The sequence below is a fragment of the Kryptolebias marmoratus genome, linkage group LG12 (genome assembly GCF_001649575.2).
Source record: "Kryptolebias marmoratus isolate JLee-2015 linkage group LG12, ASM164957v2, whole genome shotgun sequence".
Lineage (NCBI taxonomy): Eukaryota > Metazoa > Chordata > Actinopteri > Cyprinodontiformes > Rivulidae > Kryptolebias > Kryptolebias marmoratus.
This window is the reverse complement of record NC_051441.1, coordinates 6,271,115-6,295,217: the sequence shown is the minus strand read 5'-3', so window position 1 is coordinate 6,295,217 and position 24,103 is coordinate 6,271,115. Positions and strand designations below refer to the sequence as shown.

Genomic DNA, 24,103 nt, shown 5'->3' with positions numbered 1-24,103 from the left:
CTATAGGCATCCAGGGGTTTAGCAAAACTAAGTGAAACAAAAAAGTGTGCTTTCTTTTATTGAAATCATATTTGAAGCAAGGCTTCACTGTCTCACACTTTGAAAAACCCAGATCTGCACAAACAAAAAGAGAGGGCTCAAAAACACACAGCAGACCGCCTGAAAGGATATTATTACTGTTGTTATCAAAATGACAAAAATTATTGAGGTAATACTGTATGTGGCAGCAAAGTAACACATTTAAGAAAATACTGTCCCTCTGGCAGTTCATTGAGTATTTTTGCACAATTTTCTTGGTTTCCAGATCTTTATCATTCTTGTCAGTTTTTAATTTTGAATCACACTATAAGCTGAGGATGCAGCTTCCAGAAACCACTATTTTCTTATTACTGTTGTGGGCAAACATTTTTTTTTTATTTTTACAGAGGTTTGTAGCTGTTTGGAGTAGCTGATGGCTTCTGACTGTTGTTAGAAGATTAAAATGATTTTAGGCTTCCTGGCATCACTTAACCTTTCCCAGTGATTACTATGAACAAGCAATAGCCTAACAGATTTATTTAAATCTAAGACTTTGGTAAAAGTTAGGAGAGCTTTTGAGACTGTATAACTTTTTTTCATCTTTAATTTAGATACTTTTTGAAGATTACTACAGCTTCTGCTCAGTTAAATATTCACAAAGTAGCATCAGAAGTTTTGAAAATTTTGCTGTGCATTATATTTTTGCACAGTGGAACCTAATACTTTCTTGAAAAGTTCCCCATTTCAGAACATTGTAATTAAATTTATGATAGTAAAGTAATCACATCTTGTACACAACTTCCATCTTTTATGTGATCCAGTCCTCAAAAAGATTTAAATTTACGCATAAAGACTCTTGGAGAAAAATGCTAAATACATTGATCCAAGCTGTCACTTTACATGGTGCTGTGCATGTGATTTAACGCAGCTTCTTAACATGGGCCCTTCACTTGACAGTTCTCAGGTTAATGGTGTGAAAACAGGGACCTTGCTTTTCTCAACCTGTCAAATGGTAATTGGCCAACAGTTTCCCTTAATAGCAGTCTGCCACAGGGACTGCAAACACCTCTTAAACTGTGTACAAAATAATTGGGGGAGTGCAAACAAGAAGGGCTTGAGTAAACACAAATCCACACTTTGAGCAGAGCATTTCACTACCAACACATGAAACGTTAAAATGCATTGTTTCTCAGCTATGTGGTCATGAAGTCAACTCTGTGCTTTTTGTCTCCATATTGCAGGTTATTCATCTGTGGACATGAAAAAGACACAGGAAGGAGAGAACTGAAGATGGGACGATTTGATCATGATCGGGTATAAGGAAAAAAGCACAAGACCAGCTAAGGTGATGAAAGTTCTTTTTGAACATCGCCACAAGTTCACTGCAGGCAACTCTCAATGAAAGAAACTACAGGAAGATACCAGTCATTTATCTGATTGGTACATGGGGACAATATGCGTCATCATTCATCCATCATTGAAGAGAAGACAAATAAAAGCATCGGCTCTGGTCCTGAGAACAGTTGAACATCCAGCTGATTCACAAAAAGGATCGTATCAAGGTAGTGAAACAACACTGGGATCACCCTCCTTTCATTTGAATCCTGCACATGACTCTCAGAGAAGCACCAATGGCCTGCAGCTCAGGCGTGGTGATGAGTGCCTTGTTTTGGTCTGTAGCCATTGTATATTTGACTCATATTGGCAGAGTTAGTGGTGACTGCTGGTTAATTGAAGGTGAAAAGGGCTTTGTCTGGCTTGCGATTTGCAGTCAAAACCAACCACCCTTTGAGGCCATCCCACAGCATATCAACAACACCATTGTGGACCTTCGTCTGAATGAGAACAAAATCAAAAGCATTCATTATTCTTCCCTCAGTCGCTTTGCCAACTTGACCTACCTAAACCTGACCAAGAATGAAATCTCCTACATTGAGGATGGGGCCTTTTCTGCTCAGTTTAACTTGCAAGTCCTTCAAATGGGCTTTAACAAGTTACGGAACCTGACAGAGGGGATACTTCGGGGTTTAGGAAAGCTGCAGTACCTCTACCTCCAGGCAAACCTGATTGAAACTGTGACACCTAATGCCTTTTGGGAATGCCCCAACATAGAAAACATTGATCTCTCCATAAACCGAATACAGCAGTTAGATGGGTCCACATTTACAAGTTTAACAAAACTTACCACCTGTGAGCTGTACACCAACCCATTTAACTGCTCGTGTGAGTTGCTTGGATTTGTGAAATGGCTCTCAAGTTTCCCAAACCGGACAAATGAGCGGATGGTGTGTGACTCTCCACGTGGTGTTGCAGGTTATAGCTTACTGAGCCAGAATCCTAACAATCCAACATATCGAAATGCACTTCATATGCTAACTACTGTGTGTACCGATGACTACGTGACACCATTCATCTCTTTAACCACTGAGTCTACAATACTACCGCCTGACTCAACACTTTGTGGGTTGGATGATTGTCCTTCAGGTACAGAACCAGAGGACATAACCGTGAGTACAACTGAAAATGAGGTGCAAGGAAACCCTCTAATGAAAGTGAGGCAAGTTACAAACACAGGTGCCACTATTACTGTTCAGATTCCTCATCCTTACAAGAAGATGTACATTCTGGTTCTTTACAACAACAGTTTTTTCACAGATATTCAAAACCTTAAAGATACAAAAGAGGACATTGAACTAAAGAACCTTAAACCCCACACCAACTACACATACTGTGTCGCTTCAATTCGTAATTCCCTTAGACACAACCATACTTGTCTTACAATCTCTACTGGACCTCGGAATGGAAAAGAAAGAGTTGTAAACAATGCAACTGCTACTCACTACATTATGACGATTTTAGGATGCCTCTTTAGCATGGTAATATTTCTGGGGATCGTTTACTATTGCTTGCGAAGAAAGCGTCAACAAGATGAAAAGCAAAAGAAATCAGGAAGTCTAAAGAAAAACATAATGGAACTAAAGTACGGGCAAGAACTAGAGGGTGGGACAATTTCTCAAATGTCACAAAAGCAATTGCTGGCCGGAGAGAGCATGGCACGTATGCCATACTTACCAACTGCGAGTGAAATGGAGCAGTACAAATTTCAGGAGATAAGCAATACTCCCAAAATGATTAAGGGAAGTTACATGGATGTGCGAAGTATGGATCATCATGAGCGCAGGGAGTGTGAAATGGGAATGGCAGGAAACAGTCAAGGATCAGTGGCAGAGATTTCCACAATCGCAAAAGAAGTTGATAAAGTTAACCAGATAATCAACAACTGCATAGATGCTCTTAAGTCAGAATCCACCTCTTTTCAAGGGGTTAAATCTGGAGCCGTGTCCACTGCAGAGCCCCAGCTTGTACTAATATCAGAGCACCCCCAGGGTAAATCCAGCCTTCTTTCTCCAGTGTATAAGGACAGCTACCATCACTCTCTGCAAAGGCATCGAAGCTCAGATGTCTCGCCAAAAAGGCCCAGCACTGCCACAGGAGGGCCTATGAGAAGCCCCAGGCCTTACCGCTCTGAATCCAAGTACATAGAAAAAACCTCCCCTACCGGTGAGGGCATCATCACTGTAACACCTGCTGCTGCCATCCTGAGGGCTGAGGCAGAGAAGATCCGGCAGTACAGTGACCACCGGCACTCGTATCCCGATGCTCAAATAGAGGAGCTAGAAGGACCTGACAGTCACAAGTTGTTGGAGCCTCTCACTCACTCCCGCTCCAGAGACTTAGCATATTCCCAAATGTCCTCTCAATATCACAATCTAAGCTACTCCTCTAGTCCTGAATACTACTGCAAACCTTCACACAGCATCTGGGAGCGACTCAAACTCCACCGGAAAAGGCATAAAGATGAGGAGTACATGGCTGCAGGGCATGCCCTGCGTAAGAAAGTTCAGTTTGCAAAGGACGAGGACCTGCATGATATTTTAGACTACTGGAAAGGTGTTTCATCTCAACATAAATCATAACCCATCTAGGTGTTTTTAAAATGGACCTTACATTGCTGAAATGACACAAGAACCTTGTCTTACAATAGATTCATTGGATACTTCAATATTATAATCAACTACTCACTTATGTGTATTACAATCTCTGTTGACTGTGAAGAAAATGGGACGAAGATTCTTTAAATTTATCTTATTATGTAAAACATTCATCTGGAAAAAATGTATTGCAAATTAATTATATAAATATATATATAGATATATGTTACAATGGATATTAGGTTTTTGGGTATCGCATGGCCAAGTCCTGTGACAGTGGATTTGCTGTTGTGTAATTTGAAACTACTATATGAAGATACTGAAACCTCAATATTTTTGAAGAACTATCTGAACCCATGCAAATAGAATGAATTTTTTTTCTTCCCTCCTGACATATATTTAATTGAAAACTGTGTACAGATATGGGTTTCTATATTTGCTATGTTTGCTGTGTAAATGTTGAAGTATCAGTGGAAGAATCAGGTTTTTTAAATGGACTACTGTTCATTAAGATTGTCTTGGTTACTGAAGAAGAGCAAGTCCTTCTTTAAAGCTGTCTGAACTTTTGACATTTAAGCCATCAGTTTGTTTAGATTTTTTTTTTTTTTTTACTTTTGCACAATTTCAGATGGATTCAGTTTAAAGTTCCTGTATTACACTGTGCAGTATTCAGTAGATGGGTCCTGACATACTTTTTTCAAGCTAAAATGCAGTGTAGATCATGCTGTAGTGATTAGTTCTTTTGGTCGGTTTGTAAACCACTATTTGCATTTTTACTACCAAAGTAGGAAAAACTGAAATGTTTACAATAAGCCTGCACGATTTAAGGATTATATGGAAATATACATGGAAGTAAATACAATTTTTATTGATTAATTTTATTAGCTACTCCCTCAAAAGAGAAAATTGAAGAACAGATTCACAAACAAGATACTGTAATGAACAAAAGTTGACAATAAATCACCTTTTCATTGGGAAGGCAGCTCTTGTTGTTTGAGTACATAAAAGGCTGCGGCTTGCAGTTGAGCCAGATAGATGAATGTAACAAATAAAATTCTGATTTGTTCAAGGCAGCTTTTTCTGTACATTTTGAATAACATATTTCTTTCATGCTATTAATGACTTTAGTTCTGTTTTTCTGATGCTTCAATATTTCTTCCAATGTGCTATTTTGCATTTTGTGAGATCAGACAAATGGAGGAAAGTAGTTTGTTGTTCAGATGGGCCTTGCTGCTTGTTGAGAGATTTAATGTGATTTTTATCTGCTTAGGCTGCTAAAGCATTTTGTATATTAAGAAAGCCAAGTACAAGGCAAACATCAACATTTTACAGTAAAATTTACGAATGTGAAACTGAATCCTCTGACTTACTGGCTGTGAATTTGTATATAATGATTTTTTTTTCTTTTTTTTTTTGAGTAAAACTAATATTCAGAGTGTTTTCTTTGTAAGATGTTTATATATTTTATTCCAATCAGGCTCATAATGTTTCATCACATAATTCTGAAAAGTCATATGTATCTACTTTGTTACTCATTAAATGAACTTTTACATCATTGAAATACATTGTGTTGAAAGGTATTGTTTCCATAAGAGTTGGTTCTACAAAAAAAAAAGAACTAGAACTTGACTCATTTTTAATAGTCATACCTGCAAAATCAGATTATTATTTGTGATTTATTAAAACACAGTTATTTAGTAAAGCAACAACTTGTTAAAACTAGAAATGAAAAATAAGATAATGTGCACTTTTAACCATTTGTCAATTTAAATGTAAATATAATTGCTGTACTTAAAGATAAAAGTTGGTGTCAGTTCATCAGTTTGGACCCATTACAGTACTGTAGATAATACCACAAAATGATTACACAAAACAACTCAAGCTTTACATCAAAGAAAGCCATTCGGAAATTGTTCTCCTACTTAAATATAACACTAGTTTACTTCATCTAATTATCTAAGTGGTAAAATCATTCTCAAAATAGATCTTTTTCGCATCTACCTCCTTTTATTTAGACCCTATTTGCACTAATATGAATATCTGGCAAAGCAAACTTTCTCTGCTGCGTTTGAACCTCTCATCCACATGTAAACAGCGTTTATAGTAAGAAAACAGACATTTTTTAAAAGCAAATTTTCCAAGAAGAGATTCTGAGAATTCTGTTTTAGATGTGGAACTTTCAGAAACATCCTTTTTTGCACATACCTGTTATTACTTTGTGAACTGGAAACCCCAACCACAATAGTATAATAATTAATAGTATAATACTGTTTTTTGTACATCTGTAAAGACTTCTTTAATAAATTCTGATTGTGTGCTGAAGTAGTCAGTATTGAGATAAAATATTAAACAATACCAAAATGGAAAACTAAAGTAACAACTGTTTAAGGAGAATAGTTTTGCTCAAAATGTTTTCCTGTTGTAATTTCATTTTCTGTTAATGTCGACGTTCTCACCACCTACTGGCAGAGCATTGCCATTCCAGCATTTTTGTTGGAATTTCTGCTTCTCTTCTGAACAGATATGTTGTTTTTAATCAAATGGAGGAAAAGATTTCTGTTTAATTTTGTTTCGGAATCAGGAGCAGTGTAGTTGGGGCCTTAATCTTATCTTTTGGTGCTCTAATAGAAGAATTTCTCTACACGTCTTTCCACTCTATATGATTTAATAACCTCTCCACCTGGCAAACATAAATTTGCTTCTTTTTTTTTTTTGACGCAATTACAACAGTCTATTTATACTTATTCAATTAAAATGCATGTTTTTGGACTCCAGGAAACTGGAGTAATCGGAGAAAATGTAGTAATAAGCCTGCGCAGCTGAGATTTGAAGCAGAGACCTTCTCACTGTGAGGCAACACTGTGCTGCTTTTGTTTTGTTTGCTCAAATAATCAAATTAGATCTTTTATTGTTCTGTATGAAACAAAACATACTCCAGGTTTTCCAGAAATCCTTTTTAGCTGGCACCAAATTGAAAGATGAAACTCCAGATAAAAAATGCTGTGTTTTTTATGTGAGACGGGGGAAAACATTGGTTCCAGTTTATTCTTCCTGTATTTTATCGAAGAAAATCCACATTATCTCTCAACTCTGCTGCTGAAGGAGTGCCATTAGGTTGTGGTAGTTTCCATTTTGTGATATATCGACTATTTAACCTTTCAAGAATAAAACGATGACAGCTTGGCAGAAATATGTATTTAATGTATGTTTGAAATCAAATACTGACCTGAGAAAATGAATTTATCTGGTGACATTTATTTTGAGTGTTCATTGTGTGTAAAAAGGAAGTATTTGATTACTCATGTCTATTTTATTTCATAATATTATTTCATCTCATGTAACCGTGTCATGACATTGTTATTATATTTTAATGTGAGATGAAACATTCATGAGCCTGATGTGAATGTCTTATGTAAGCACCTTGTTAAGTGTTAACTGGGTTTTCTAACTCAGTGTTTCAACCGCCTTAAAATTTTTTGGGATTTGGGTAAAAGTGTAAAGTTTCATTTTACTTGTTGAAAATGTTGTTCATTATTCATTTATTATTTTTGTAAAGGCATTTCAATATCTTCTGAGAGCTGTCAGGGTTCTAGTTTATTTAGCCTTTTAGAACCATGTTTTTTTATACTGCATATTGTAGCACTTCTGTGTCTAATTAGAATTTTAAGTGTTGGGAAACCATTTAGAGAGATCGACAGTTGTTTGAGTGCATCAGAACAAACAAGAGCACAAAATGTTTGTGTTTTTTTTTTTTTTTTCAATTCTTAATACTATGTTATCTGCTTTCAGACAAAGTACTGTGAAATAAAGTCAAGGGTGCACATACAGCCTAAAATCAGTATCTTTATTATAAATTTTTGCAGTAGTATCACTTTAGACTTCACTTAACTCCAGTTATTTAATGTTTTACTGAAGTGTCCAGTAAGTTTCCATTGCATGAGATGTAAGCTGCTATTTGTACTTTTAAGAAACGTAAACCAAAAAAGTTGGTTTCATGAAATTACATAAAATCAAAAATTCACACACCTGGAGTTACTAAGCTGTTTTTCTTTTTACCTTTATATTTTAAAACTTTTTTTTGTCATGTTACAAATTGTACTGCCAATGGACACCCTATGTTTTTACTCTTTTCACTGTCATTTAAAGCCTTAAAAGGATAGTTTGGATATTTTGAAGTGACGTTCTGTCAAATAGCTATCAGTCAAATAATACCAAATGATGGCTAACCATTAGCCTCGTTTTTCAGGCTTCTAAAGCAATTCTTTCTCAAAAATGTCAAACAGGTGTGAAAGAGTTGTACATTAGCTTATATTAAACCTCTACACCAGTACCATACTTCACACCAGTATGGCATTTTTTAAAAAGAAACTTGTTTTAGAAGCCTGAAAATCAACATAAAAACTCATTTTGCTTCTCCTGTAGTCTTCGAATGGTTGAAGCACTGACCTCAGAGCTTGGGGGACTTCTGTATGTTTGTGTGTTTGTTATTTTAATTTCATTGCTTCCTTTCTGCCAGAAGACCTTTACTGAGGAATTATCAACTGGCCAGAGCTCAAAGCTTTGAATTCTATATTGGGAAGACAAGACTAAGCTTTGTGTATCTCAGGTCTACTTATTTCAGCCAAAGGTTTAGTTTATCCTAAATAAAATGTTTTGAGCAACACAAAAAAGCAACTTCACACGAAACATAGTGTGTCTAATTCCTGAGCAGGTTGTTTGATGATTTCTCTTCCTCAGAGTCATGTCAGTGTTAAAAAATGTAAAATTGTGTCCATAGATACAATGGTTTAAGGACAAATGAACAAATTTCTGTTTTCATGTTAAAACTCCTTTCGTCATCTTTTCAACAAAGTTCAGCAGTAGACCTTCCATCTTTGGACACGGCAGAGTGCATTAATCAGCTGTCTGCAGAACTCAGACCTGAGTTTAAAGTATTTGAAAAGAGGAAACACCAAAGTTCCTCAGCCAGCTCTTGTCAAATTCAGTGCCTAATTGGATATGGGCGATCGACTAAGAGGAGGAGAGCATTTACAGTTGGCTCTAAAAAGAGATCTGCTCCAAAGATCAAAGCTCAAATAGCTGGTATAATTATCAGACTAAAATCATATGAAGCTGCTTTGGAGGGTGATGAAAGAAGCTCATAAACTTCAGATGAAGACATAACAGGGCAGTTTGTCTGAAAGAAAGTGTTTACATTCATCCATTTGCAGTTAAATATAGTTCAGCAAAAAGTTTGATCTGAAAAAAAATGCTATGATCAAATCAAGACAAAACTATGAATTTAAAACATATTGATAATTAAAATTTTGTGTTCTCAGACCACATCAGGACCAGGAAGAATCATGACGACATTGGCCACAATAATTTAGGATCACTACAGCACAAAGGACCATTTGGTCTTAAATTTGTTCTGCTTCAACACTGTCACTTAGTCTGTCTGATCCATTTGCATGAGAGAGTTTTAAACGTTTTAAGTTAATAGTGGTAACAGATAAAAACTATAAATCATAGTGTCATATATAGATGATTATATATGCACAGATTTGTCTTTTATCTACAGAAGTTACCTGCAACTTGTCTGCAGCAGAATAATGAATCTGTTAACTGATGACCTCTGTGTGCAAGCAGGAGCAAAGTTATTGTTTTAGTTTTATAGAACCTGAAATGACTTTGGTGTTCTGGTCATTTCCAGACCAACAAGCAGTCAAAAACTATGTTTATACTACAGAGAAATAGCTGTTCATCAGTGATGAAAACAAGCTGTCAAGGCATTCTTGACCAAGTCTTTTCTCTTTTCAACAGCTGAAAATTTTGTAGCTTTGTCAGGATTCCCATGTGAAAACTGAGGTTTTTAACTTCAGTGTTTAACCTAAAACATAACCATTTCTTTTAATATTTATTTTTTTTGTTTTTAAAACAAAGAACTGCAAAAATGTGTTGCCTTTTAAAGTTAAAACTTAAGTCTCATCTTTGACCTCTGTTCAGCCGCCTTATGACTTGTGTCTAAGAAGAAAAAAAAAACGAGAAGTGGTGAAATAGTCAAACTTGACATCAGAGCAAAATTTTTTAGCAAAACCAAAATTAAGTTTACTCAGCTTAATCACTGAGATAAGACGTAAATTGTGCTCCCACGTGGTTCGAAGCTGGCAGGCAGTGTTTTTCTCGCTCTTTACCTCCTTCAGGCGGTACTCCTAGGGGAAACTGGAACAGCTCGGAGGATGTGGCCAAAGATCAACTGGTGGTAAGTCGAGACCACGGCTTTTACTGCTTGCCACCTGGGAGAGATGATTGCATCCAAGGAGGGTCTCTTCTACCAGGTCAGAACCTGGGATGTTTCTGGAGCAGTTCATACGTGCGAAAAAAAGTTTGGGGAAGATCATGCTACAGCAGCCAGTGTTGCAGCTTGGCCAATTTAAGTATACCTTTTTTTTCTTGTTTGTGCTGCTCTTGTAAATCTTTAAAGGGATCTGAATGCATATTGTGAACACTGAGTGGCTCCATCATAACATCTATAGAACAACATATTTACAAAAGCTTTTTTTCAGCAAACGGTTGGAGGGTTTTGTTCACAGCTGATATCCAGTGGCTTGTTCAAACACAGTTAATGATTTATTGTGCTTCTTTCCTCTGCTTGTAGTTCATGAAATAGCATTGTGTCTGTCATACTTAACCAAAAAGGTGTTGAACTATGTAATTTATGAACTCCTTTGTATTGGTGAGCCAAAACACTTTATTCTTAGTAAAAGCAATATTTGCTGAGAAATGCTTCCCAGAGCCCAGTTGCTAATTCACAGCACAGCCACTCTGGTGATCTCCAGGCAGAGCAGGTGAACAATCCTCCAAATGAACGCTGTGCAGGCGCCGGTCACAGGGATCACCAGTCAACAGTGAAGAGAGGGGGGACTGCTTAACAAACTCCATGCAGAACAGGACAGACTAAACAGCTCGTTTTTATATAAAAAAGAAGGGAAATCAAAGCATCCACTAGAAGACATGTGCCCACACAAACCACATGACTTTTGTTCACAGAATTTTTGCTTCTGGCGATAATGAGCCAACTGTCTCCTCTACACATCTTCAGCTCTCTTCCTCTTCTTTTTATTCCCCTGCTAAACAAAGACTCATCTGATCATAGCAGAGAAAAAAACATGAGAAAGATGAAGTAAAAAAGCTGGTTTTCATTCTTGTGGAAGATGAAAAGCTCTTAGGCTTTAATTATTTCCCCCCTTTATAAATTTGCTTACTACTCAAATCAGAGGTAGGGACTCTCTTGAACACACATTAGACTGGGTAAGTGCATTTCCTTTCAACATATTAAGTAAAAGTGCTGATTAGCAGCTAATTTTGATGTTTTACTTAGGTGGCATTAGTTCCAAAAACATGAATTTCTTTAGAAAAAGAAAAAACACTCAAAATAAGAAAGAAAGGTGTTGAAACCTAAATATATTGAAATAAAATGTAAAGACACTAAAAATATCTCTTAAACTTAAACACTGAAATGAGAGAAAATTGTTACAGGTCACTTAAGGAAAAGATATGTTTCCCATACAGGTAAATAAAATGAGCTATATGCCAGTGGCAACTAGACTGTCCCAAAACTGACAGGCATATTTTCTATCTCAGATCTGGCTTGCAGCAATAAAAGAGCATTTCAGAGGGAGGAAAAAATTGACTTTACTTTTCCTATCATCTCCACATACATATCTTTCAAAACTTCCCTTCAAAATATTTCACAGAAACAAAAAGTACATTTCTAAATGGAACCTTCAAAATCATCTCAATAAGGACACACGATTAAACCCCAGAAAAGAGAAAAGGGTTTAAATGATAAACTGTGTTTGCACCTTTGAGAATACGCACTTGTCTTTCAAAGTGAACGCTGCCACAGCAGCGGAAGCAGCTCTGCTGTATTATCTTGTTTAACCTGTGGACGAGGAGCTTGACCTTCAGCTAATGTTTACGCTCCGCTTTGCTCTGAGGGGCCTCATCTCCAGAGCTAGAGGACGTAGAAGCACCTGTGTGACCTTTGAATGTATTTTAAAAGTTTATCTCTAGTTGCTATAAATAACATGTTTAAAATATTTTCCAGTGATTCATTACCCTGTACTTACCTGCTACAAACCGGGTATGTACCTGGTGTTTAACTTGTATGTACCAGGTTCTTATCTGGTACATACTAGGTACTTAACGTGTACATAACTGGTACTTAGGAGAACCGAGCTGTAATATGAAATAACTTGTTATCCTGTATTTACAAAGTTCACACTGAGTATTTACCTAGTATGTACCTGGTACTTACCTGACCTGGTACATCCTGAATATTTACCTGGATTTTACTGGGTACCTATGACAACCAGGCTGTACTCTGAAGTCACTTGTTACTCAGTACTTACAGGGTATGTAACTGATAATTACCTGGTACATACCAAATACTTACTTGGTATGTACAGTGTACTTAGAGGGTATGTACTGGGTACTTATCTGGTAGCAATATATAATACAGCCTGGTATGTACTGAATACTTACCAGGTAAGTTTCTGGCTTGTACCAGGTAAATAAACACAAGTATAAAAACCAGGTAAGTATGCAATATGTAATAGGCTTTATTATTTATTGCTACCTCTAAGCTATATTTTTCATTCATCCATTCACTTTGTTTATCCACTTTTTTCATGCAGAGTTGCAAGGAACTGGTGCTTATATTCAGGGGTCATTATCTCTAATTTTCTCATTTAAAGAGACCCACTGAACATCAGAGCAACATATACCTTACAGCACCTGGTATTTTCATGAAGTCTTTCACCAAAACACTCACAGAACTTAAAGCTTCTTCACTTTGATCAGAAGAAATTTGTCATGACCTAAAAATTGTATTTTATTCCAAATATCTCTCTGTAAAGTTGCTGACCAATAGTCTTATTCTGCTGTGTGCTTCATGCTTAGGATGACATGTTAAATTTAACTCAGTGTTCAGTGTTTGCTCCTTTTCTGCATGCTATCGGCTTCATCAGTAAAGGTAATTTCAGTAACAAATTGAACTGATTGGTTTTGAATTGAATTTGATTTGTTGCTACATTATTTCCACAAGAAAAATAAATAAATAAAACTCGCTTCAGTATGAAATCAGAGATGCAATCGAACTGCTAAAAACCAAAGCGAGATGTGGGAATTCATTCAGCCGTCTCTATGGCAACATATCCTGTGTCCATGAAGCCAGAACATCATGGCTGAATAGGAACTCTTTAGGTTAAAAGAGCCAGAAAAATAAAAAAAAATCAAACCTGAAACCTGCTACGTTGCTCAGAAGCTGCCTACACCAAACCAAGACATCTCACAACAACTTTAAGTGTCTGTATGAAATATTAAAGGTAAATTAAACAGAATAAATATTATATATAATATATATATATTATTATTATATAATATTATAGATAGATAGATAGATAGATAGATAGATAGATAGATAGATAGATAGATAGATAGATAGATAGATAGATAGATAGATAGATAGATATCTCTTTTATCAGCCTTTTGATCCCAAAAGGCTGATAAAATCTGCTGTTACAGCAACTTCTGTCTGAGATCTCAAAAACACCCCATTGAAACATTTTTAATTAACTGCACAAAAAAAGTAAAACTAAACACAAAAGTATACACATGAAAAGAAATAGAATATGAGCAAAAAAATGAATCAAACTGAAGAAAAAACAATTTTTTTTTTGAAAACAGGGAAGAATTAAAGAGTGTACTGGTTCAGGGCAGGAAGAGTTTTCTATACCGGTCAGTACTGCAGCAGAGCTGTATCAACCTGTTTTTTAAGTACAGGCTGGGTAAACACCAGGCAATGACAGCACACTTGGGTATAATATATTAAAAATGTGGCAATTCATTTAAACTGCTGTCTCTCTTCTCTTCTGTGTTCCAAATTTGTGTGCATGTCTTTGCTACACAGGCACACAGAGGTATGCAGATGCGGAAATTTGAACTTTAGAATATATCTGCTCTGAAACAGGAGGTAAAAGGGGGCTTAATTTTCTTGATTTACTGCTTTGTTTTGAGACTGGCCACAGTATATCTTTGGAACGGTGGTGCAGTTCCAGCTGACTCTAGTTAGTTGAGCTGGGGAAGAGTGGCCAAGTTTTAATGCTGTGTTTGCAAACAGTAAGTCGAAATAGTAGCTTAGTCTGCCTTTAAAGCTCATAGAGCCAATCATGAGCAAAGGGACAGTCTACAATGTCAGCCTAAAGAGATAAGTTGATGCACGACATTTCTTAATCTCTTTGTAGTTTTATCTGTCACAGCATCCAGTCGTACCCTAGAAGCCTGCACAGAGCTGCAGTGGTACTAAAATGGTCAAGAAAGAACAGATTAAGTCAAGATAAGAACAGATTGAGCTTAATGTAACTAGCCTAGACAATGGGATAGAAAGGATTTAACGCAACTAACTAGGAAGATAAAGAAATCACCGCTGATGGCTTCGATAATCATGACCAAGGACTCTGAAACAGTATTTCGATTACACAAATGTGTATTGTCTGCTAAAAAAAGCATACACATATGTGATATTTGGCGTATTTTTTAAGTCGTGCAAATATTGTATATTTTACTCTTAAAAATGTTTTCTCTTACCAATATTGCATTCTGTTGAAACTGTGTAGATCAACCAGCTTTTAAAAAAAGACCAGGCAAGTCATGAGTGGAGAAACTGGTCATCTAGAAGCAATGCAGTGCTTTTCACAAGAATGTTACTCTGGCACATCTACAGATGAAGGCAGCCTTAGTGTTTCATTGGAACAGTTCTCCCACCCAGTGGTGGTTGCAGTTTTTATGATTTTGTAATTATTTTCCTTGATCAGCTACAAATATTAGGAACAAATATTTAGTTTGAGTGGCTTGCTAAAATTTCAAACATTTGCAGCTGTAACTGTTCAACAATTTTATGCTAACATACACAATGTGTTTGGGAATTTGTGCAGACAGCAAGCATTTTAAAGTAATTTTTGGCTCTGTTATCTGTGATGATGTGTGGGTGTTTTAATAAAATAGTACACATGCATTATTTATCTGGAAATTTTATTGTGCTGTAATTGAGAAGAAGAAGCTGCAGCTTTACCATTAAAGATTCACTTGTCACCAATAGCATGCTGCAGCAATGGTTTTATGATCAGTTCATGAATTTGCTTTTGTGTAAAAGGATGTACATGTAGAAGCATGTAACTTTCAGTCCTGCTGGTTTCACACCATTTCTTTGGTCCACAAGTGGTAGTGTGCCAAAAAAGAAAAAGAACGAAGAGGAACACAGCCCACCAGCAAAAGATAAAATAGATGCAGCTGCCAAGTAACATGAATTTATGCAACGAAAGTTTCAAAATGTTTTAAAAAAAGATGAAAAGACATTCAATATGTTTGTAAGGCATCAAGAATTGGATTGACTGATTGTGAAGGAAAGCTGTTTTCTATTCACGACAAACCTGTTTTTCAATTTGACTTGTATTTACTGGAGGGACCGAATCACTTTGAAGGTAATACAAAACGAGCAAAACGTTTAATGCGTTTTCATTCCGAGAAACAAATTTACAATATTTTGTGGCACACTGTTCTACTGGTGTGCTTTGTTTTGTTTGTTGTTTCACTCTTTAATGATGATCTCACATAAGTTGAGAAGCAAGCCACGTAACCAAATCTTTAGTTTATTATCATAATTATGTTTTCCCCTTTCGATCACCAGGGGACACATTTTTGAGTGTTTATCGCCCACCACCACAGGTAAAAGAGTGATTATGTTTTTGCCTGTGTGTGTGTTTGAGTGTCTGACTGTTACCAAAGTATTGTGTGAACTACTGGACAAATTTTAATAAAACTGTCCAAAAGTAATCAATGGATGTACATCTACAACTTAGTAACTTTTGGAGTCCATCATACAATACATATTGGGTTCAAAACATAAGGTGTTTTGGAGGTTATGTGTGTTTAAATGTTATGAAAGTTAGAATTAAGCTGCATTTTTACAGTTCTGTGAAGCAGAAAGCAGTCCAAGTAGTCATAAACTGTTTGACTTCAAATAGCCTAAATTACAACCCATTTTTCCAAAAGTGAAGTCTGTTTCTCTGAATGCTTGATGCTTTCTTTTTTTCAGAAGCTTTTTTTATCATCCAAGCTGTAGTGGCTGTTCAATCACACTGAGAAGGAAGGAAGTGTCTTCATTTTTTATCAGCAGGAGCTCTCAGGCTACATGATGCTTCATATCCAGTACAAACATAATACTCCTGCTTTAACTTCTTTTTTTAACATATGAATCCAAACATCAATGTGTGTCTGCACCACTGAATCATTAAGAGATAAAAAGGCTAATGAACATGAATAGAACATCTGCACAAAGTCAATACGAGAAAGGTTTTTGATTTGTATCAGATATGATGCAGCTGTTTGTGGCATCACACACTTGCATGTTATTATTGCTGTTTCTTCACTGCATTACCGTGTATGTTATTTGGAATATATAGAAGGAATGTCACATGCAGTTTAATATTCTACTGCAGCCTACAGATGGAGTCACACTTTAAAATAACAGTGTCGTGGAAACTGACATGTAAAAAGGGCCTTGTGTTTACCTCATTACCCACACAAACACACACATACAAATAATAAAAAGGACTTTTGTAGTTTTGCAGCCATGTCATTTGTCACTGTTTTATAGCTCCTCTTAATTTATTAGACATTTTGCCTTTCAGACTCAGTAGTCCGACATTATCAATTACCTGTGTCTGATTCAAGATGGCCACCACAGCCAAATGACCTTAAAAACCAAACAAATTATACAGATTTTGGCCTAGGATTTGGTATGCTTGTAGCTTAGGATCATTCCCAACACATCCTTATAGCGCTACACATTGTGTGATGTATTTGCTTAAAATATTGGCATTAACTGTCAGCATCAATCCTGACTGTTTTTAGCAAAATATCTCAGAAACCACCAAATATATTTTGAGGAATATCTCTGAGGTTGAGCCTCTACAGCTGATTAACTTAAGGAATTGATCCAATTCACAATGGCTGCCTTAACCAACACAAAAATGCCTATAACTCAGTGATTTTTACAGATATTGAGATCAAATTTGGTGTGATAGCTGAAAGTCATTCACAGCACATACTCTGAGCATGACACGTCACAATAATGTCATTTTCATGAATTGACCAAAACAGCTGCAATGGTGTCATTTCTCAACATAAGTCTAAAAATCTAATATGAAAAGTGATGAGGAATATGCATTCCTTCAAAGTATACTAAGTATTTAATGCTTAAAAATGTGGTAGTTTATGCTCAAATGATTTGTGCTTAGGCATTTTTTTCCTCTGGGAACAAAAATATAAAAAATCATGGTCTTGGTATCTAAAAATCTACAGTAAAACTTTGACTCAGATAATCATTTGACATTTAAGACAGTTTTTTGGGGGGGGGTTTTTGTATTTCCCTTTATTCCTTTTTGAATGTTTTCTTGTCACATAAAACACATTCTACTAAAGTGTAAAAAAACAACAGAGATAATTTAGACTGAACCACCGCTGCATTCCACTTAACAACAACACTCCCGCTGAATAGAAAACGAGATGCATCAGACTGAGGAATAGTGTGTTAGGACGCATTGTGACTGAAATTAAGCTTTGTTCTTTATTTTACTTTCTTGGCATACGCAGATAGCACAGTTACAGAGATACAGTGCCTGTAGGTGGCTGAATAAATTTACTGCTTTATGTTAAAATGCTGTTAAATATTTTGTTCATGTTTTGTATTTAAAAAGGGGACAGACATGATTTTTTTAGAATAAGAAGTTTTCAGAAAAACCCTGCAAGAAAATCTGTGTAAAGAACAATTTTCTGTTAATTAATACAGTATGATATGAATGAGATGCAAAGTGTCACAAGTGAATAATTATTTATATTTTATTTGTCTTAATGTGAGCTGTGGTGTATTTATGTTCTGAGAAAGCTCTGTTTTCCTCCCACCTTTCAAAGAGCTGCAGCTCAGGTGAAAGAATCTCCCAGCTGCCTGTGGGTGTAAAAGATGTGAGCGTAAAGATGTTTGTGTGTCTCTACGCATTAGCTCTATAATGGTCTAGCAAACTCTGCAGTGATGAACTTCCTCTCTCACAAAACACATGCTGAGATGGGCTCAGACCCCCAACAACACTGAGCAGAAGAGAGGCAGTATGGAGGACCTGAAATACCTGTAAATGTGTCCAAATTTTACACTAAGATTCAGAAGGATAGCTTTGATTTTACAAAGGACAAGGACTAAATATGTGTACAAGTAATGAAATATTTCCATTGTGATTTTAACTGTGAAATTTTGTCATTTAAAATTTGCATTAAAATCAAGAAACAGTTAAAGGGAAAAAAAAAGCCTAGCATTCCTTAAAAGAATGCATCCTTCCCGCCACCTTTCATGTCAGAATTTTAGACTAAGATCACATTATGTTGAGAAATGACAGTGATATAGTGATTTTGATTAAACTTAGAAAAAAACCTTATGTATGACCTCACATGATGTAAGATCTCATGCAGCAAATATGTGTTGTGAATAACTCTCAGCTGCTATCACACTAAATTTTAACTCAATATCTGTAAAATTAACAGAGTTATTGTTGATTTGTATTTGCTAAGATCGATTACCTGTGCAAGCCATCCTAAATTGGATTGGCTCCAAAAGGTAATCGGGTGTAGATGTGCATCCAGTGATTACTTTCAGAGAGTTTTACTAAAACCTATTCTGTGCTTCACAAGATAGTTCGCTAACAGACACACATGCATGCACACACACACACACCCACGGACATGAATGGACAAAAACATTTATCACCTGCCTTTTGTTTTTCACTGGCAGGTGATAAAGATTAATGATGTGCATGAAAGAAAACATGCTGTGCCTGTACCTTTGTTTACGTTTGGGTAAATTATCACTGGAGTATAAAAAAAAAAGTTTAACTGGAAAAGGAACACTTTGTATTAATAAACCATGAGTACAAAACCAACCTTTAAGGGAGCACTTACTGCATTACAAACAGTTGTAAAGTGCTCAAAATAGCTTCATTGTTAAAAGTGTCAGTTTTATATATGGCGTTACTACATAATGCGCACATTAGAAAAGCCCTGTTAACCTCAGAGAAGATTCAACACCTCAGATTATTACACAAATGGGTCATCTACATTGTAATATAATATTATTAGGAGTTGCTGCTTGCTAAAAATCTTCTAAAACAACCTGAGAAGCGAATTAACAACCTGAACAATGAAACCACTGACAGGCAAAGTGAAAAACATTGATTATCTTGTTACAATAAAATGTTGTGCTGGGAAACCTGGTATCCATGAGGATGTTACTCCCAAATGCAGCACCCACTTAAACATTGCTGCAGAGTGAGCACGCTCCACCATGGTGACAGCCTCCCCACAACAAGACAATACGCTGTTTGCAAGCACTGTTCAGGAACAACTGAAGAAACAAGACCCCAACAAGGTGCTGGCCTCATTCAGACTCCAAAACAAAAGCCGTCCTAAGAGGATCAGTCCTGTGATTTTTGTTTGTAGTTTTTTTTTAATAAAAAAGACAATAAGTGTGGAACAAAAGAACTGAAGGTCATTTACCAGCTTTGTTTGTAAGAGTCTTTTGTGCCCTTCTCTGTCTTGTTGTCTGATTTTATCTGTAACTTATCTGATTTTATTTGTCTTGTTGTTGCTTTGATTTTAGCTGTGACTTAAATAATTCACTCATTAAAAGTTTTTTGAAGGGAGATTAAGTGAAGTGCCCTTGAGCAGTCAGTATCCTACCTGCAGAAAACAGCAGCCAGGGAAAACCAATTTTAGAGATTCAGTGTGGCATTCTCTGGGCAAATTCAATTTAACATCTATTCACTGCAGAGCTCAGACCAGAGTAAATTTCAGTCATCAAAGGCATCGTCCACATGGGAATGACATTTTGTATATGCAAAGATTTTTAATTGTTTCCGATATATATTTCTACAGCAAAAGTGTTTTAGGCACCTAAAAACTATTTTTTGAAAAAGAGTTCCAGAGTTTAGAAAATTTTCAAAAACCACCACTGAGTTTTGTGTAGACAGGCAAAATGCAACTTTTGAAAAACAAACATGTCATAATTCCACCTCCTGCTTAACCTACAATCCCAATCATGACAGTTATGAAAATAATAATGGCATATTAGACTGTTGTGTTTGTGTTTCAGATGCCGATTAGAGCAAAAACTAAATTAAACATTTTCACAGCTTGTCACTTTTGCAGGAGACAGTTATGTGTTTTATCCCTATTTTCTTTGTGGAGCAACATTGTAGCAACAACAATGTTGTTGTTGTATGCCAGCATGAAGGCTTATTGGTTAGCACTGTTGCCTCACAGCAAGTAGGTCCTGGGTTCAAGCCCTGGGTTGGACCTGGGGTCGTTCTGAGTGGAGTTTGCATGTTCTCCTGGTGTTTGTGTGGGTTTACTCCATGTGATCCAGTTTCCTCCCACAGGCTTAAAAACATTAATGTTAGGCTGCCTTCAGGCCCAGCCTTCCTTGAAAAAGAGATCTGTGATATCAATGGGACTTGCCTGGTTAATAAATAAATAAATATTAAAACTGTATTCTGCCACTTAGCTAAGCAAACCAGGAGCTGCATGGTGTCCTCTCCTATCTCCTCAGAAAAGGCATCTCACCTTCACTTTTATAATCACTTTCTCTTGCTCCCACTTACATAACATTTAGTCATTAAGAATGTGCTTTTATCCAGAGCCCATCAGGGTAATGGGGGATTTCAACATCTTGCACAGGAAGGCTTTGACACATTGCAAAGCTGAGGATTGAGTCTCTAATCATCTAACTGGAAGAAAACCACTTTATCACTCAGCCAAAGGCTACTTGTTTTGGAATCAGATTTGGGAAGTAATGAGTCACGGCTGACCAACTGAAGGAAACACTGAATGGCAGAGGTGTTGGAGGAGTCTTAAAACACTTAGGGCTTAGTCTAGTCTAGAAATACGCAGAATGTTTTTTACAACAATTGCATAATTTTCCAGTTATTCAAAAAAAATATATATATATAAGATGGGTTGTACCAGTTCTTTTTCACTTTGAAATTAAAATAGTGTTAGTACAGTTAGAGTTTTCATTCCTCATTGTTATTTTAACTTACTGTTCATCGTTTTTGACAAAGGTATTGAGCTTTAAGAAAATGTGTTCAATCTGATATTTTATTGTTTTTAATCTTGTGGTGTCTAATCAGACTGTTTCCCTCCTCATCTCATCTAGGTAATTGCTTCCTTATATGTCCCTTATGACTTCTTATGTTACTAAACAATCTTTGAAAACAATAGTTTTCAAGTTGCAGTAGAATGATAACCAACAGAATTCACATAAATATAAAATACAATTTTTCCCCTATTTGTAATTTCATATGCAACACATTAATCCCAAATTTAAAGAAAGTGAGCTTTTTTTTTAATGTTTAAATTTTTAATTTTATTCATTCTTCTCTAAAAACAATACATGTAATTTATCTAGTCCCAAAATACAGACCAAAATATGAAGTAAATACACAATTTGTGTGCCGTTTTGTCAAATAGATACTGTATTAGCCCAACAAGGGCCTGTTTCATATTGTTTTTTAGGCTGATAAAACAACTCTTTCTTGGAAACAACGTTCCGGTGAGAAAGAATGTTGCTTTAGCTAAAAATAAACTTCACACCTCTGTATGATACTGTTTGTTTAGCTTGTCACTGTTTAGCTCAGCACTTATACATTTGTGTAGTAACACTGACTGTGTTTGGTTGAGAAAACAGGAACAAACGAAACAAACCGTGTCATGCCAAAGTGTAGAGGTTTACTATTAGTTAATGTAGTATTTTTCACACCAGTATGACAGTTTTGAGAAAGAGTTGTTTTATAAGCGTGAAAAACAATATTTGTTTGGCTAGACTTCTGCCCTATTCTTCATACCATGACTTACTGATGTCATAGCTGATAAAAATATTGACTATTGATAACTATTTGACAAAACATCACTTTAAAAACAAAATCACCCAATTTTTTTCTTTAATATGTCTTCTTTTCGATGCAATATGACAGGAGTTTAAGCTTTATGAAAAGTCACAAATTTCTTAACCGTTAATCTGTAAATCTGACAAGAGATGTAACCCAAAGCAACCAAAAGCTAAAAAATGTCACTTTTCTATATTTTCATAGTTCAAAATTGCTTTTAGAACATTTCAGAACTTTTTCCACAGTGATCACTGAGAATAATTAGTATGTTGAACATGTGCCACTATTTACCCTGACAAGCAGCACTATCTAAAGTTTAAAACCATTAGGAAGAGTTATAGATCAAACGCTGTGCTGCATTTTAACAAGATGCACCACACAATGTACTGTTACCTCAGTAACAACAAGAGAGATTTCCAAGCACAGCCCTCACCACACTGTTAGTGCTAATTAACAACAACAAAACTGAGAGTGAGACCTTATTTATGTTGACAGCAAAAGCAGTTGACTGTTAATTCATTGTTCAGGTCAGCGTGTTAGTTAATAAGGAGCTTTGACTCAGCTTTGTTGCCTCCATCAGCGTTCTGAGCAGAACGGATTCATAATTTAGGCTTAAAGCAAAAGCCTCTTCAAAAAAAGTGTAGGTGGACTGAGGTGCAAAATGTTGATTGTGTGATGGTTTTGCAAAGCTTCCAGTGTCTGTATCTTTGAAATGTAAATGCAGGAATAAAAAAAAATAATTGTAATAGGCTACACAAAAAGCATTTTTTTAACTGAACAACAAACAATAAATTTGTTGCTGACTCCATATTAGTATTATATTTGTAGTTTTTTCTAGCCATTTTAAATCTACTAGAAGGCAACAGGGTGGGTCCTAGGTTTTAACAATTTAGATCAAACTTAAAACAGCAAAAATAAAAAAGGAATATTGTCTGGGAGAGGAAAGACAGCAATCTCTAGCCTTTCAAAAGAGCAAAAGACTCAATAATTGGTTCTTTTCTTACACGGCCACATCAATTTTGGATCTCATAAATGTCATTACACTCTCATACTATGATTGCAGTGAAAGCTCTCCATTCTGCATGAATCAAGAGGCGTGGATTAATTTTCAATAACAGCGTCTAGTTTGACAGATCTTATCCCTGTTTTCTATTCATGCATCACTGAGATGCAATCACTCTGTGAAGTAAATCATGGGGCAGATAAAGAGCTCTGTTGACTATATGTGTCCAAACAAAAACCTGTTTTAATGACCCTACTTAATCCACTCAGGATGCAACATTTTATATAACTGCAGATAGATTTAATAAAAGTCATTCAGATCTTAATGACACCTATCACAACAATAAGTTTTAAACATACAGACTGGGAAGATATTAATTTCAAACATTTTCAAACAATTTCAAGACTGTTATCTTGGAAGTGTTTGAAAATGTAAACAAACTACAGCTGTTCAGTCTTGTATTCCTATCGGCCATGCTACAGCAGAGCAGAGGCATTTGCTGACATTTTTATTCTTCTATAAATGCAGAGTAATTGAAATTCTCCCCTTGCATTATAACATCTCTTTTAACAAATTTAAACTTTGGCATTTTCTGACCTAACTGCAAAATGAAACACTTTATAGATAAAATCTTGGTCCTGACTTGTGAAAAAAAATCACAAGGAAGGTATCTTAGCTGCAAGTGACTCAATGCCATAATGTACAATATGTTACAAGCTTCAACGGGTATTATAGTTACTACTGACCACATTGAAAAGGAAATAAAAATTTATTAATTTAAAAGTATGACTAACAATGGGTCAATTTGACCCAAAGGGTTAAAAGTGACAAACATTTAACTTCATTTTAAAATGGCTCACTGCACAACTTTTAAACCAAACAGTGGTTGTCTTTTTCTTTCTTTCTTTTCTTTTCTTAAATTAACTTGAACTCTTATTTTTTTAATCTACAGTCATTCATACAACTAGAAATTGAGCAGCATAAACTGAATTCAACAAGATGGTAAATTATTTGCAACATTTCAACTAAAGGACAAAAAAAACATTTAAAAGAAAACAAAA

General features: G+C 35.8%; 1 protein-coding gene across 1 annotated transcript in view; it reads left to right on the top strand.

The window, feature by feature from the left end:
• elfn1a (extracellular leucine-rich repeat and fibronectin type III domain containing 1a) overlaps window positions 1-8,696 on the top strand; it is an 81,287-nt gene extending 72,591 nt beyond the window's left edge. The window contains exon 3 of the mRNA XM_017433498.3: window positions 1,260-8,696. Within this exon, the coding sequence (XP_017288987.1) occupies window positions 1,629-3,995 (2,367 nt within the window). The 5' untranslated portion in view covers window positions 1,260-1,628 and the 3' untranslated portion in view covers window positions 3,996-8,696. The remainder of the gene's footprint in view (window positions 1-1,259) is intronic.
• The last annotated feature ends 15,407 nt before the right edge of the window (window positions 8,697-24,103 follow it).